The 18,203-nt window shown below is 36.7% G+C and overlaps 1 protein-coding gene across 2 annotated transcripts in view; it reads right to left on the bottom strand.

The window, feature by feature from the left end:
• CPNE8 (copine 8) overlaps positions 1 to 18,203 on the bottom strand; it is a 112,784-nt gene that overhangs the window by 49,960 nt on the left and 44,621 nt on the right. For both annotated transcript variants that reach the window (XM_072860038.1, XM_072860029.1), the window contains exons 7-10: positions 14,419 to 14,482; positions 9,625 to 9,728; positions 7,730 to 7,834; positions 1,315 to 1,356 (exon numbers count right to left, since the gene is read on the bottom strand). In XM_072860038.1, the coding sequence (XP_072716139.1) occupies positions 1,315 to 1,356; positions 7,730 to 7,834; positions 9,625 to 9,728; positions 14,419 to 14,482 (315 nt within the window). The remainder of the gene's footprint in view (positions 1 to 1,314; positions 1,357 to 7,729; positions 7,835 to 9,624; positions 9,729 to 14,418; positions 14,483 to 18,203) is intronic.

Genomic DNA, 18,203 nt, shown 5'->3' with positions numbered 1-18,203 from the left:
TCTTTGTATTTTTAACTGCCAGAATATGTTATTTTGTCACTCCAGAGAATATCTAATCAAGAAGGATGAATTTGCACTAGCAGGTATTTATAGAGGGTAAACATGTGATAAGAATGCTTATAAATCAACAGGCTTCATGATGGAACCAAAAAGACAAAAGTATAAGCTGAGAAAGCTGAAACTGGTTTTGGACCTTGTCAGCAAGGAAATGAATGGTAGCACAGGATAAATTTGCCTATTATGATTACAAGATCTATTGGGCCACAGAAGCACAATATCATTAGCTATAATACTAGCAGCAAATTGCATTAGCAATATTAAAGACATTACTGTATAATAAATTATATACTCTTAAAAATCCAAATGTAAGTGCATATCCATATATTTAAAAATATAAATTAAGATTAATAGGAAATAATTAAGACAGACCAACTTAAAGATAAATAGAAATCAACATATTCTTGTATTACATACAAGTTCTAGTACCATGATTTATGAGTACATTTTCTAACTATAGTATTAAGATACAAGCTCAAACATTTTTAAAAGAACAAGAGGTATCAATCCAGTCTGATAAAAAAATAATTCTATCTTGTTTGTCAAAATAAAGGCAATTTGAAAGGCTAATTTCTTCAGAAAAAAGGCATACTCAGTACAGACAGCAAGCTTGAATAATAACAGATTGCCCCTCTTGAATTTAGCAACAGAAATTTCACGTATATTCTGCCATCCTCTTTCTAGCAATGGAGTTATTTAAAACCCAGGTCTTCCCACTCTAGAATTTACAACAATGTTTTGATGAAGACAGGCATGGAAATGAACATTCAAACCCAATCTGAAATTATGATAACTAATAGGTAGTTTCTACGTTGCAATAGCTAGGCAACCATGAAGTAGCAATTGCAGGCTCAGGCATTTTATCATACTTGAAAAGCAACAGCTTATGAAGCAGTGTTTTAAGCAAAAGAAAGTAGGTTATAAAATGGATTATCCCTCTCTTCATACTGATTATTAACTGATAACATAATGAGATTCACAAAACTGGTTTTACAGATCACAAAGTATTCCATCATGCTTGTTCCATATATGAATATACACACATCATGTTTGAAATAGGCTAATACATCAGCACTTACCACAACTGCAAAACAAAACAGAACTGTAGCACAGCAAAACTTTTTTTCCAGTACCTGCACCTCTAAATATTGATAAATACCATTCTCTAGTCCTGGCCACTATGTATTTATACATTTTAAAATGTGTATAAATATGCATGGATAACCCTAAAGTTTAACAATAGAATTAATGTCTTACCTTCCATCTCTATCCCAATCATACACTTCTACTTTAATTGTCCTACAAAAATAAAAAACACAACCCTATTAAAATATATATTAAAATGTACCAGGATTGCCTTTAATACTTGTATTTTAATAGCATATGGGTGCATCAATTGTGCCAAATCCAGAAGGGAGAATTTTCCAGTCATTTCTCACAGGGCAGAAAACAGCAAGTCACTCAGGTTACCCAATATATCTTCATAAATTAATAATAAAATACAGTGGAAGCTAAGGAAACAACTAAACATATTAGAATTTTAACCGAGATATTTTTACTTGCTGATGCTCTGAATTTTCTGTGGTTTTTTATAAATGATTCTTTAAACCTTAAAGTATTATCAAAGTTTTTAAGAACATTAACAAACTGGAACTTATTGTGAAGGTTTCTTTGGTACATGCTACTATCTGGAAAAGGGATATCTACTGTGGGGTAATAACATCTTACAGAAAAAAGTAATATATCCATATTTGAGAAGAAGTGTGCAGAGATTGAGAGCGCCCTTATAAAACAAAATTATTAAACAGTAAAATACAGATTAAAAGCAATGTTTGCAATACAAAGTAAAGCACATTTAAAGCAGTATGGAATTCTAGTCCATACATTTTGGTTCTTAAATGAAAATAAATACTCCAGAATACAATAAAACTTCAATCTGGTAGACAGTATTAACTGCTTCTAAACATTGTGCAACAGTGAAAGATGAAAACTCTGTGAGATCCACCCAAGATTTTGTGAAGGCCCTGTCTGTGGCTGCAGATGAAAGAAATCTGTAGTTCTTTAAAGACTGTGCTTTTCCCCTCTTAAACTCCTCCCTATCTCTCAACAGAGAAGGAGGCTGCTTGGCTATCTGACCAAAGAGGACAGAAAAGCGCAGGATAATTTTTTTAAATTCCTATAAAGCCAACAGGATAGCTGTTTAGTTCTTTCATCAGACTACACTAGATAACCATCAGATTATACAACATAACCATGACTCTGGCCTCCTAGAATGAAATGGGACAAGCAGATCATGGGATATGGGGGGGAACACGACAGAGGCAGACTCTGGGTACCAGTTTTTCCCAAACTGACAGATTGCCCTGGACACTGTGGGAATACGCAGCCTCCTCTCAGTGAGTCTGGAGCTGGTGGGCACGTTGGGTAATAAAATGTTAAAGTCCGCCAACACACAAGTACTCAGTGCAAACATGTTTTCAATAGAACTAATTAGATTTCATTTAAATCAGAATTGAAAGCCAAACTAGTAGATTATTATACACACAAAATAATACATGGATCTAAAATATTTTTTCACAGTATAAAACAATAACTAATTGGCAAATTTTCAGAGAAGTGCCTCATGAAAAATGTTAAGTATATAATGGATTCATACAGTTTCTTGAGCATCCCTCTGATGAATCTGCAACTGGCTACTGTGTGAATCAGGATACTGAGACAGGATACCGAAACAGTTTAACTAAAAGTATGATCCAATAGGCAAGCTCATGTACCTCCCATACATTACTTCACATTTATGAGATTATACCTCTCTTATGAAGAAAGGCTGAGAGAGGTGGGGTCTTCAGCCTGGCGAAGAGAAGGCTCCAGGGAGACCTTATTGTGGCCTTTCAATATATAAAGGGGGCTTATAAGAAAAACGGAGACAGACTGTTTAGTAGGGCCTGTAGTGACAGGACAAGGGGAAACGGTTTTAAACCGAAGGAGGACAGATTTAGACTGGACATAAGGAAGACATTTTTTACAATGAGGGTGATGAGACACTGGAACAGGTTGCCCAGAGAAGCTGTGGATGCCCCATCCCTGGAAGTGTTCAAGGCCAGGTTGGATGGGGCTTTGAGCAACCTGATCCAGTGGAAGGTGTCCCTGGGCATGGCAGGGGGGTTGGACTAGATGACCTTTAAAGGTCCCTTCCAGCCCAAACCATTCTATGACTCTATACACACGTAAAAGCCGCAAATGGAAGATGAACGTGGAGATGAACTGTTTCCTTATGAGCAAAGTGAACCTCTGAGAACGGCTCTAACTATTCTTGCTTCAGGGATGACTGGGAAACAGACAAAATATAGAAAATAAAAATTTCCCATATAAAGGAACAATCTTATTTTACATACTTACTTGAAGAGTGGATTTCTTAAAATGCAAATACTATAGAGCATATTAGCATCATTAATGAAACAGGAAACATATATCAGGATGGAGATAGTATATAGTTTTATTTATCTCCTTTTACTACAGAAAGAGTGTATATATAAGTAAATTCAACGATCAGTAATAATGAATCCTATCTGGCCTAAAATGAACTGAACACGGGAGAGAAAAATAACACCTGCAGACTTCCTATATTTTAAGCAACAACGTGCTTGCTTTTATTCTTCAGAACAGTTTCACATGAAGTGAAGTCATCAGGCCTGTGGTATTAATAGAGGGGACAGGAATCCAAGCAATTACTTTATAATTTGCTTTCACGGAAGCTGCTCCCCATTCTTCCTGTCAGATACAGTTGAATACATGTTGAATAATTTTCTTTACTAGGAAGGGTCCCTTTGAGGATAAGGTTGATCAACAGCTGATATTAGGTACACCAACAAATTCATGCCTAGATGTTTTTCATGTTTTTTATGATATTCCAAAATAGGCAAAGAAGGAATTGCTTTGTCTCTTTTCAACTCAAATGTAATGGCTCTGACCACACCGTTTGTTACATTTTATCCCTCTTGTGGAATTTCAGTTTGGTGTTAAATTACCTTAGAATGAAAACTGATTAAAGTGAAAGTTGTTCTGTGGAATGAAATCAAGAACAGCTCCAAACCTACTTTATCCCACTAAGTATTTGACCCTTGAAAGGAAACTGTATTTAATTTAGTAAGAAAGGCAATATCACAGAGTTTTTTTCCCTAGAGAACCATTATTTTACTTCCAGGTTTCAAAACCTGTTACTATTAAGATAGAAAGGACATGCTAGTAAGTTAAGATTTACATAAGGCTTAGTGGGACTTAAGTCTTGAATTGTCTTACAAATCTGTGTTCAAATAGCCAAATCACCTCAGAGAGAAAACTTGAATTATTAAGACAAATTCTTAAGATTATCAAGATAAATTCTTGAGAAGGATCTTCAGACATGCAACTTCAATAACAGCAATTCTTCCTTGAATAACGCTCCTCTCTCCTGAAATTTATTTCATATTAAAAGGATTGATCACAGATCTTGAGTTTTACCTATTTTGCATGACATGCAAGATATTAAAAGGCCTTTCAAATCTTCACATACTGATATTTTACCCTCTCTACACTGCTATTTTATCTTAAAGGACACAGTTTAGAGGATGGGTTCTCTATTTTAATTTAAAAAAATCTTTAATTTAAAAAAAATCAAAGTTAGAGAATGTTGGGGTTTAGGATATCTCTGTCTTAAAACTTTTATGCAGAAAATAACTGTGTAAGTGCTATTTGAGAGCTCATATTAAGGGAAAGAAAGAAGAGAACAAAAATATTAGAGATACTAAGTACTACTGTAGTACTGAAATCCCATCCCTGTGATGGCTGAAAACATATTGTATTATTACATAGTTTGAGAAAAATTGAGCAAATCCTGGCCTTTTCACAATAAAAAAGTGGACGGAGCTCACTCAGAAGCATACACTAACTGAAGATTTACTCTCCCCAAAACTAGAACAAATGTTTACTGTGATATATTCTCACTAATTATATTATTCCCACCTTTCACATCTATCACAGAACCTAGAGCACCAAAATTTGATCTGTGAAACTATCATAATCTGAAAGAAACTTTTGGGGTTTGTGTTTTATGTATTACCATGCTGAGCTTAGGAATCTAATCCTTACACCTTTAGAAAGAAAAGTTTTCAAATTAAAAAACCCTGAACTTTGGATGCTTTTTCTGGACTATCAGCAGATACTAACTTGAATTAATCTGACAGCTAATGAGTATTTCTTGATTTGAAACACTATTGTTGTCGGCAGGATTATGAAGTTCCATGGAGCCTTTTATTCATAAGGCATTCACTGAGCACATTATGTTGAAAGCATTCAAAGTAGAATCAACATGAGAAAACAGTAGTTACACAATAATTTGAGGCACGCTATTACACTTTTTAATTCTCTTTTGGAATGCTGGAGTTATTTCAATATGCCTCTACTACAATATCTTTTTTAATTATTATGAAAACCTTTTTTTTCTTTAATATGATAAATAGTGCAGCGTCCAGAGCCTAGCTTCATGTACACTATTTTGCTTATGCATTATGCACATGAACCAATATGCAAGTTAAAAATTCTATTTGCTTAGAATGTACCTATTATGAAATTGCTGTATTTTTATTGCATCTAATCGAAAGAGTAACCAACATGACTGACAACGACTGTATCAAGTACTTCACAAGGAGAGCATTAGCAATGTAGGAGAACCTTTTTTCCTTCAGTTTGAAGGAACATGACATCAAGTACTAGAAAAATATCACAGATCAAATAAAGCAGCTAAGATCCAGTAGAAAAGACTAGAAATGGCCATTCCCCCCAAAAATGATAAAAAAATACCACTTTCCTAGGAAAAAAAAAAATCGCAAGTCAATTAGCTTTGGACTTTTTAATAAGCAGCTTATAAAGACAGAGCTTTAAGTTTATTACTGTGAAAGCACTCTGCTTAGCTTAGTGAATATAAGCACTCCTAACTCTCCTGCTTCTTCATATTGACTACTGAGATTCAGTCAGTTGATTCAAGAGTTGGTTTGTCTATCCCCTGGCATTAGCTAGTAAATTACAAGTTCAAGGAATGCCTCCAAGGAAGACTAGGCTTTCATAGTAACCGATTAAAATAATTTTAGTGTACACATTTCACTGAATAATTAGTTTGATAAAGTAATGCAATAGAGTTATGACATGGCAAAATCATGTACTACAGTAAAATAAAATGTACATGAATGGATGGTAATCACATACATGGAAGCTGAAAATAAAAACTGAGGTAGAAAAGAAAAGTAACTACTTATATTCCAAATTAAAGATTGTTTCAAAGACATACTCATAGGAAAATTATCAATTTGAGCAAAGTCTTAATTTCTCTACATGCAGCAATATGTTTCAACAAAGGATTTGGCTTCTGCTGATGGAAACATTAGTTCATGGTTAGAAGAATGCAGTACTAAACCTCTTTTTATTTTAATAAGATAAAATACCTTAACTTATATAAGATAATAAGATATGATCATAACAATCTCAACTTAATAAAATAAAACAGGTGTTTAGGGGTTACAAGGCATTCAAACCAGATTTTGGACCTTTTGCCTTTGAAATACCGAGACAAGTACATTTTGCATCTTTTGTATTTTTCACACAGTCTATGTAAAGCTGAATTGAACCTTAGCACATCTATCCATCTATCTACTACATTCAGCTTGCATACCATGCATATTTTTATTCTAGTCTTCATATACTGCCTTCATTATTTTAAACTAAATATTACACTATACACTGCTAAAAGTATTACGACTAATTGATAAGTCTATACTTCCTCAGCGTCTTACTAAAATAATTCCAGTACTCCAGATTTCAGGTAGCAGAGATAGATAAAATACCAGACATTTAACTGGGTACTTAATAATAACACCAATATCTAAATGCATTTCAAAAATATGAATGGTGACAACAGAACAAGAGGTCATCAACAGGGAGTTAAACATTTTTCTTGTTGATATTGTTAGAAGTTAACATGTCCATTTTTAAGGAGTCTAAAAATATCCACCATTCCTCAGCCTAATTTGCTTGTTATTATTGTTATTACCTTGTTTTTATTTATACCTTGTTTATTACCTTGTTTTTATTTATATTGCTTGTTATTACCATGTTTTTCAAAGATGGATCCTTTTGCATGGGGTCACTGAAAACTTCAAATCTGAACAAGATTATGATTACCTTCTGTGTTTGTCATCTAACTACCTATATATTTTAAAGGCTTTCATTTATCAGCATCCTTTGACATTACAATGTCACCCAAGGAAGACAGATCATAATTGTTTTTCATTGAAACATTATTAAAAAATACTTGTGCACACTAGTAACAGTAACAGTGGCCATTCTTCAAATTAGTCTTTTCTTTCTAACTGTTTCTTAATCACACCATAGAGAGCGAAGAATTTTTTTCCAGAAATCACCACTAACATTTCCTACAGATTTAACATATCGGCTTTATTTTTTAAAATTCTTTAATGTGATGAATGGTTTTGAACACATATTATCCTTTCAAAATGCTGATTAAATAACCTAAATAACATCAGGAACTGAATTGCATAGAAAAAACTCAGATATAAAAGAATACATGAGTTAGGGGGAAAAAAAAATCATACATGCTAAGAAAGCTTAACCTATAGCTTACCGGTCATAGTCTCCATTACACAGTGCTCTGACAGAAATCTTGAATGCCTGCCACACTGGATTTAATGTATTTTTTACGACTTCCGTTTTGTGGCAGATTGTAAAACTGTAATAAAAAAAAGATATATTTTGTATTTATTTACTTTTTCTTTTGTGTCATCAAACATGGAATCAAAACAGCTGTCATCTGTATTCACTCATACAATGTCCATATAAAATTTAAGATAAGAAACAAAGAAATGCAGTGAAATCAGAGGACAGACCTGTTTGAGAGAGATTACAGACTACGGTGCTAAACAACTCTAAACCTAAAAAGTTTTTACCCAAAACTTTGACAAGAATTACAACCATTTGGTGAGTTATTTCAGGCAAGAGCAGTCTCCATCCCACTTGTTTAAACGGGCCTTGTACAGCCAGGAATCAGTCACAGATCCAGAAAGAAAGCGGTCTGGTAAGGACTTGACTCTTGCTTAGCGATTAAGAAACTGAGCCGAGAGAGTCATGGCTTTCTGATGCTTGTTCCCCATTTTATGTCTATGCTTTTTTAACCAGGGCTGTCTCAGGTAAAACATATAAGCCTCTGTGAAATCCCATGATCACCTTGTCTCAGGTGAAATACAATGAATTGTTTTAATGCATTCTGCTTTCTCTAAATGATGCATAATTAAAATACTTCTTTTGAATTGTCATCTTGGGGACTGAATTGTTCAAAAGAAAATAGGAGGCAAGGTCACTGGTGAAATAGCTACTGAAATTCTACATACAGATGTAACTAAAGTTGTCCTTTGAGGGAATATCTTCCTTATGTTTTTATCCTGGCTATGACTCAGAAGGCATGCCTGAAGCTAAGAGACAGAAAAGAGAGCATCCTTTTTGCCAGCGGGTGCAGAAGTACTGCCCCAACCGCCTGTTGGATTCAGGAGACCAATAAAGAATCAGTGGCTCTCCACTCACCTCTTGGAAGCAAGTGGAGAAGTGTGGCACTCAAGGCCAAGAGAAACCGCATATACCAGCACTCCCAGGAATGCCCAGAGAAATTCCACTAATGACCTTAATACCACTCACAAAGGAGCCATAACTCCTCCAGGCTTGCAATTTAACATATTCAGCATTTATTCAGGAAGCTGTTCCTATAATCTGCCTCCGAGGGGAAAAGAGCAGGGAACAGACATACATATACCCATGCATAGGTTTATGTTAACAACTGTTCTAGTTAAGCTACTGAAACAATTAATATCATAACTGTCTAGCCTTTGGTTTGATGCAATGTTATATGTGAGGACTATTGGTTTCCAAGAAAACTTAACCTGTCAGTAGACCCCCACGTAAGTAGTATGTTGATGAGAAGTTTGCGTGTCAAGTCTTAGTAGCAGAACAGGAGAGATTAACGTACTTTAACAAATTACAGCATGAATGTAGAAAACAGCCACTTGTAAAAAAATTTTCTATTTAAGGTATTTTTGAATTCTATTTCCTAGAACTCTGTCAAAAAGATAAAAGATATTTCCAAATTTGCAGTATGTTTTTACCTAAAACAATTTCTAAGCATTAGCGTATTCTGCAGCTACAATTTCCTTTGAGAATTCTATTTAATTTAAAGGCATACTATATCTTAGCAAAGTCACACTATTTAACTATTTTTATTACAATTAATTTTTGTAGTACTTTATATTTATCATACATTCAACTCTTAAAACCCTGAGTTGCAATATTTGATCTATTTGTTACAATAGTTTTATTCCTATACTGTATAACATGATATATTTAAATCCAGCAAACATTATAAAAGAAACACAGCTTAATTTGACAAATATAAAAAAATGAAAACTATATTGCCATCTGCAGATAAAAAAGTTGCCTACTGTTTAGCAGCAGAAATACTTAACAGGCATCTACCTGCCATCTTCATTGCTTCGATGAAATACAAGGAAAGGATCAGATTTCCCAAAGAAGTCCTTCTTGTCTAGTTTGTTCGCACAAAATTGCATTAAAACTGAATCCTGAAATGGGTAATACAGAAAAATTACATACAACATGCAGTTTACTACACTAAAATAAAAAAAAAATCATTGACTAATAACCATACAAATAGAAAACAAACTAAATGAGGGTATCTGCCTTCTAGACACCCTGTACATATTCGCATCCCTGCAATGTCCTTATAGTGCAGTTTGAACTGCTGGAACCAAGAATTCCTCTGTAGGGGGGTGCAGAGGAAAGGTAAATTTCTATGCTAAATGCCTCAGGATTTTTCCAGTATTTTCTGAAATCCAAAGTTGCATTCCAAGGGAAGCAGATGCACAGGCAAGGAATGCATATTAGAATTCATTTTAAAAACTCCAGTGAGACACAACTAAGCCTCATTCCTTCAGTGACTTAAACCTGCAGTTGTCTGCTCCTGCTGTCTGTAAAGCAAATAGCTTAGCAGCTTGCTATTAAGAGTCTAGAAGCTTCCAGAAAATGAGCCTGGAATACACCCATTCTGATGACAAATACAGATAAAAGTTTCTTTGCTGTGGTCAGGCAAACTGATGGTCACACATGGTCACCTCTTTGGGTAGAGTCAAGAATGTGAGAAGGTTATAAATGCAAAGATAAACCTGCAGACTCACCAGCTAACTGGGGCAGGGCCTGCTAGAAGACTGTGTTCCACAAACAGGTCTGCAGGTGTAACAGCAGCGAGAGGAAGACTAGGGAAAATGTGGGCTCACCACTGAGTGGGGCAGGGGACCAGGTGACAAAGGACACGAAAAAGTCCGTGTTTCTCATAGCCTTCTATGCCTTGGTCTTTACTGGTAAGATTAGCCTTCAAGAATCTTGGGCACCTGAGACCCAGACCTGAGAAAGTCTGGAACAAGGATGGCTTGCCCTTGGTAGAGGAGGAGTAGGTAAGGGAACATTTAAACAGCCTAGACATACAGAAGTCCATGGAACCTGATAGGATGCATCTGTGAGTGCTGATGGAGTTGGCCAGTGCCACTGTGAGGCCACTTTTGGTTATCTTTGGAAAGTCATGATGTTCAGAAGTTCTTGAGGACTGGGAGAAAGCAAATGTCACTCCTGTCTTTGAGAAAGGGCAAAGAAGAGGATCCAGGCCAGTCTTTCCTCAATCCCTGAGAAGATGCTAGAGCAAATAATCCTGGCAAACACTTCCAAACACATGAAAGACAAGAAGGTGGCTGAGAGTCATCAGCATGGATTTACAAAGGGGAAATTCATGCCTGATCAACCTGAAGCCTTCCCTCATGAAATGAGTGGCTCAGTGGATGAGGGAAGACTAGTGGATGTTGTTTATCTTGACCTTAGTATGGCCTTAGATACTGTCTCCCATAATGTCCTTGTTCACAAACTGATGAATTACAGACTAGATAACTGGACAGTGAGGTGGACTGAAAACTGGCTGAACTGTTGGGCTTCAAAGGGTCGTAATCAGTGGCACGAAGTCCAGCTGGAGACCAGTCACTAGTGGTGTACCCCAGGTATCAAAAATGGGGCAAATAATATTTAACATCTTGATTAATGACCTGGATGATGGGACAGAGTAAACCCTCAGCAAGTTTGCAAACGATACAAAACTAGAAGTAGAGGCTTATACACCAGTGTCCTGGTTTCGTCTGGGATAGAGTTAATTTTCTTCCTAGTAGCTGGTATAGTGCTGTGTTTTGGATTTTAGTATGGGAATAATATTGATAACACACTGATGATTTAGTTGTTGCTAAGTAGTGCTTACACTAGTCAGGGACTTTTCAGCTTCCCATGCTCTGCTGGGTGCACAAGAAGCTGGGAGTAGGCACAGCCAGGATAGTTGATCCAAACTGGCCCAAGGGCTATTCCATACCATATGACGTTATGCTCAGTATAGAAACTGGGAGGAGTTGGCCAGGGAGCAGCGATCGCTGCTGGGGGACAGGCTGGGCATCGGTCGGCAGGTGGTGAGCAGTTGTATCACTGGTTTTTTCCTGGGTTTTGTTCCTCTCTTGCTCTCTTGTTGTTTTCCTTATTACAATTTATTATTATTATTATTTTTTGTTCCAATTATTAAATTGTCCATATCTCAACCCGTGAGTTTTCTTACTTTTGCTCTTTCGATTCTCTCCCCCATCCCACCAGGGGGGAGGATAAGCAAGCGGCTGTGCGGTGCTTAGTTGCCGACTGGGGCTAAACCACAACAACTAGATGGTTGTGCCGCCATTCAGAGGCACCTGTACAGGCTGGAAAAACAAATCAACATGCACCTCATGGAGTTCAACAGAGGGAAATGCCAAGTACTGCACTTGGAGGGGAATACCCAGTACAGGCTGCAGGCCAAACAGCTGGAAAGCAGCTTTGCAGAAAAGGACTGGGGGGTCTTGGTTGATACCAAGTTGACCAATTTGCCCTTGGCAGCAAAGAAGGCCAATAGCCTCCGGGGCTGCATTAGGAAGAGTGCTGAGAGAAAAGTTGAAGGAAGTGACTCAGCACTGGTGAGGCTGCTCCTGGGTACTGTGTTCAGTTCTGGGCTCCCCAGTACAAGAAAGACATGGACATACTGGAGCGATTCCAGTAAAAGGGTCACTAAAATGATTAAGGGACTGGACCATCTCTCATATGAGGAGAGGCTGAGAGCGCTGGAATTATTTAGCCTAGAGAAGAGAAGGCTCAGGGGGATTTTATCAATTTGTATAAATACCTGATGGGAGGGAGTAAACAGACTCTGCTTAGTGGTATCCAGTGGAAGAACAAGTGGTAATAGGTACAAGTTGAAATACAGGAAATTCCACTTAAATACAAGAAAAAACCTTTTTACTGTGAGCATGGCGAAACACTGGAACAGAGAAACTGTGGAGTCTTCTTGGACATACTCAAAACCTGACTGCACAGAGTTTGTTGCACCTAGGATACAAATGCAGGTCTTGGAGGATAAACCCAGAATATCAGGAAAAAATTGCCTTTAGTCTCTTTTAAGGTTACTAATAAATGCTTGGGGTGATGGCACATGTCTCTTAAGAATGGTAGAAGCTTAACTTCTTAAGAAATGTAGAAGCACAATTTCTGCAGGAAAGCAATTAAATGATGTACCCATTTTGTCATCTGATAAAAGTGTGAACATTTTGATCATGTACTATGTACAAAACTTTGAGCCGACGTAAAACAGAGGGGAAAGACAGGCATTTTCCATGACCATACTTATTCATTCATACTAGTAACATGGGAATTTCCTACTGCTAAATGGGTGTTAAATGAGACTGAGTTGGGGCACCCTATTAACATAACTGTGCAGGACCAGCAGGGTGCCTGGAAAAGGCAAATAAGATTTGAGCCCATGTGCTATTCAAACATACCACTTCTGCAGACAAATAATACAAACTTGACTAAGCTGGAAATAAGGCACAAAATTAAGGATTTCTTTTTACTTTGAATATCTAATGAAATTAAGAAAATAAGGCCTAAACAGATTAGCTATCAGATATATTAGTAAAAAGAGAAACATGACTATTGCATAAATAGGAAAAAAATTAACCACTTAGGATGTGGTATAAAAGTTAGAAGTTACACAAAAGGTGAAGCATTACCCCCTCAACACGACCAAATTACAAAAACTAAGCCCCAGAAACAAATCTCTTCAAGCTTCAAGGTATTTTTGTAGGTTTATGTATCTAATCTTGCACTCTCCAGATCCCCTGTACATTCTCATGAAATGCCTGATACTATTGCTTTCTTCATTTAAGATTTGCTATCTGGTCATTGCCAACTCTTCAAAGATACGCCCTACAGCCCCATCCAATATATACCATGCTTTGACAAACTGCCCCCCTCCTCAGATTCCAACCGGCCTTTATCATCCCGTATCTATAATCCTTCCTTATTCTTCCTTCCAGCCTCTGTTTCCTTATGATTTACGGATTGCTGCTAGCTCATTCAGTGCTGGGAAGCAACTGAGCTGGCCTGGCTGCCAGGTGCTTTCTGACCAGCAAGCTTCCTCCTCTGTGCAATCCACTTCTCCATGAACCCTAGGAGGGGGAGGCGTGGTGACACTCTTGGGGAAGGTCATGACCATACCATGTCTCTCCCCTTAACCAGCCAAATTCCTCACTGCCCTCTCCCCTGCTATTCTTCTGTTTTCTATTAAACAAGTAAGGATCTGCCATTAATAGGACAAGGAAGTCTTCACTCTTTAAAGAAAACTGTTTAACTCTTCTTTTATGATGATTCTTTGAAATACCTTACTACTTTTTTCCAATAAACATTAACTTCACATTTTTTAAATAATATGACTCACTATTAGCATAAAAACTTTCAATTATAAGGTTAAAAATAGGAAATTTTACTTTGATGTTCATGTAACGTCAATATTCCCTAATGGAAACATAATTCCATGGCTGAAACAAATGGTTCTTTGTTAAAAATTGGACATTAAAAGATTAAAATGTGATTAAGTACTTGGGGAAATAAAGACTAGATTTAAAACTCATCTAAGAATCAAAAACTTGATGCTTTGTATTGTTTTCTGCTTCTTTCTGCATTGTTTTCTGCTTCTTTCTGCTTCTGCTATCTAAAACGAAAGAGTAATTGATAGGAAAAAAGTATCCCAACTTCTTACATATATCACAAAATGCAAATTTATACATTATACCTTTGACAATTTGTTGCAGTGTAAATCACAAAATAATTTTCATTTTGTTTTTCAAAAAGCAATGAACACATACTTACTCGGCAACAGCCCAGTTCCTCTGCTGTTACTATGACTGTTCCACATTTCTTCCCAGGAATTCCCCTACAAGAAAATACAACTACATCACCTCAGTTCCTTAATAACATTTATGAAAGTTACAACTGGCACAGATAAGCACAAGGTAAGCTTTCAAGTCACAAAACTGATGGCATGCTATAGTTTCCCTTTTCTGTCACTTGTCCTGTGTAAAAAAGTTGGTTTATCCTAAGTGAATTGGTAAATGCATTGCATATTTATTCTATTTAGCAAGAAACAAATCAATTTCAATTTTAAAGGAAATAGCATTAAAAGTTTAAATGGGATGAAATGACAGAATCAGAAATTCTATTTTCCACCCTCCTATTAACATTTTATTTAGAGATGACTCTACAAGTTACCAATTTGTGAAAAGCATCCTTTTGCAATTTTTCCTTAAACAAAATACCTAAAATATATTTAAAACTATAGTTCTTTATTTCTTTATGTCTTTCTTGAAAATAATTAATTATTTGAATAAAATTACTTTCTAAGAAGACATTAAGGTAAAATTGTATTTTCACATTGATTGTATTTTTTAGGTTTTTCTAAGAGAACTAGAGGGCACTCCTGTTCTTCTGTTACAACAAAATATTAATGTAAACATCTACTCTTGTCCTTATTTCGCTTATTAGTTTCCTTAATCCTTTTGAAACTTTTTACAATGCTCTACAACTTTAAATAAGTTTAGCAAGACTGTGGTCTAATACAGAATTGGTGGGAAAATAGTTATTAAAAGCAGATAAAAGTTTAGAAATTATGAAGAGAGGAGCAAATACTGATGCAAATTTATGCAAGCTCACTGAAACTCTTGTTTACAAGTTGATGTTTAAGTCTATAAGGAATACATCAGGGAATGCTGCTCCTATACTGCTGCAGTCATTTGCCAATAATCAGAGATACACATGACTGCTCTCCTGGACCTCCTCAGTGCTACGTGGTAAGTCTGAATTTCACAAGGAAAACAGTGAATATGGAAACTATTCAAGTTTTTCTTGTGAAATTTTAAATGACAATTTAAATACATACAAAACTTATGGCACTCTTCCATTTAATGCGATATGACTTATAAAGTACAATACTTTAAGACCAAACAGGAGAATTTTCTTCAAATAAGAGAAAAAAAAGAATCTCATAATTCCAAATGTTACACAGTATGATTCATAGTTTTCTCAGCATCTTCAAATCATCTGGTTTTAAAGCTGTCACCCTTTAACAGCTTACGACTGAAAATTACCCATTTTAGCCTCTGTAGCAATGGGATATTGAAATTGAAATCTCAGATTTTCAAAAGATGAAAAAGCTGCATTTTTTCTTTTGAACAGTACTTCTTGAAGCACCAAAACCTTCTGAAATTTGATCGTAAGAGCAGTAGTAGAGATGACTTAGTTATCAGGGTGATATTGACCTTACATGGTAAAATGTTTCAAGAACAAATGACCATGACCCGGCTTTGACAGGTAAGGAAGAAATAGAAATCTCAGAAGTGTAATTAAAAAACGAGAAGTTCCCAGCACCACAATTCTGTAAGTTATGCCAACTCAAACAGAAGGCGCCAGTATCAGAATTGCCATTACCTGAACCAAAATTCTTTCTATTGAAGTATTCAAGCCCAGTTAACTGTGCCATTAGGGACATATTTGAGATGTAGTCTGGGCAGTGACAGTACTTTAAAGAAAAAGCATCAAACATTTCCTTTGGTATGAAAAGTCAAATAGACTTATCCCACTTCCAAAAGATTATTGTGCCAGATGCTAGATTGTGAAAAGTATAACTCTGATCACCTCCTGAAGAGCTGGAGGCCTGAAGTAAACTGTTGATAAGCAAGCCCCATTTCTGACAAACTAGTCACCAAACAGTTGCCATTTGATAGAGAACCTTGTGCCACCCTGCCTGCAGTTATAACACATGGCAGTCAACACCTGCCTGTCTCACACTGAGATGGGCAAATGAAGACATTTATGTGAAGACATGTGCCGTGGTTTAGCTTCAGTCAGCAACTAAGCACCACACAGCCGCTCGCTCACCCTCCCCCCCACAGTGGGATGGGGGAGAGAAACCGAAGAGCAAAAGTAAGAAAACTCATGGGTTGAGATAAGAACAGTTTAATAATTGGGAAAAAGAAATTAATAATAATAACAACGATAAAATTGTAATGAAAAGGAAAACAACAAAAGAGAGAGAGGAACAAAACCCAGGGCGGGGGGAGGGAAAGTGATGCAACTGCTCACCACCCGCTGACCGATGCCCAGCCCATCACTGAGCAGTGATTGCTGCCCCCTCAGCCAACTCCCCCCAGTTTCTATCCTGAGCATGACACCATATGGTATGGAATAGCCCTTTGGCCAGTTTGGCTGTGCCCCCTCCCAGCTTCTTGTGCACCTGGCAGAGCACGGGAAGCTGAAAAGTCCTTGACTAGTGTAAGCACTACTTAGCAACAACTAAAGCATCAGTGTGTTATCAATATTATTTCCATACTAAAATCCAAAACACAGCACTATACCAGCTACTAGGAAGAAAATTAACTCTATCCCAGCTGAAACCAATTGCTTCATTTAATCTTACGAACAATATGGTGTTCATAAGGACAATATGCTTCATTTCATCTTACGAACGTGAAGGTCAAGGGAGACCCAACCCCAAGAGATACATACATGTGTCTGGAATTATCACTCTGAAGGATGGGGGAAACTGGAGAGCCAATCCCCTGAAGATGTTTGGGTGGGTATGTCAGAAAAAAAAAGGAATTCGTGATTGTTGAGTAGACATCAAAAGTACACACGGTATAGTCATATCTGAAAGTACCTGTGGTAATGTTTAGCTTGACATATCACCAAGGTTCTCGAGGACACATGCCTTATAAAAGGATAGTATTACCATGATGGCTGGTGAAGAGGTGAAATGCTTAATCGAGATTAGCACAGAATTTCTGTACAGAACAAAAAGTTCTCATTATTCAGGAACTAAAAACTCTACCAAATGACCTCTACAGTTTGTGACACTATTAAATACAAACTTTGTATGCTTGTCTTGAGACTACAAGTATTAAAAAGCTACTGGACCATTTGGAGGCACTAAAGGGTTTGTTCTCTTAAAAATTCCCTTACTAATGCTTCATTAGGAAAAAAAATCCTTAAATGTAAAGTCAGCACCCTGACAAAAACTTCAGTGGTCACAGATCAGCCAAATGGAAAGACCTTTAACTTGCAATAATGCCTTGTGAGAAAATAACAAAATAATTTCAAGCTGGTCTTATCACTGTATGAAAATACATTACTTGAAGACTCAGCATTACAGACCAGTCCTTCCAATTGCCAGGGAAATACTGACTAATACTACCTTGAAGACGAGCATGTAAGAGTTCCACCTGTTTAAATCTGGAATGCAGTGCCACTGCCCATCTTCTTTAGCTTTAAGGAATAGCTGGTGTTGAGCTGCCCTGGAACTGGTTCTATAGCGTGACAATACAGTGACAATACAGAATTTATGTTCAAGCTACCAATTTCTCAGGGTAAGTTTCTCTGGAAAGGGTTACAGATCAGGGTTTGTGGGGTAATAATGAGGCAATCTGTATTGCATAACCACTGTCAACTCCAACACTCAGTGCTAGTTATCTGACACTCAGATATAGAAAATGTGCCAGCCTAAGTGTGAATAGGGTGCAAACTGAATAAAGGAAGGTAAAATGTGAGGAAGATCTACGTTTCAGTGGGTCCTACTGGTTTGAGAGCTCAAGGTGTTCTACAGC

This window comes from Ciconia boyciana, chromosome 1 (assembly GCF_034638445.1).
Source record: "Ciconia boyciana chromosome 1, ASM3463844v1, whole genome shotgun sequence".
NCBI lineage: Eukaryota > Metazoa > Chordata > Aves > Ciconiiformes > Ciconiidae > Ciconia > Ciconia boyciana.
The sequence above is the reverse complement of the archived record's forward strand: the minus strand, read 5'-3'. Positions and strand labels throughout refer to the sequence as shown.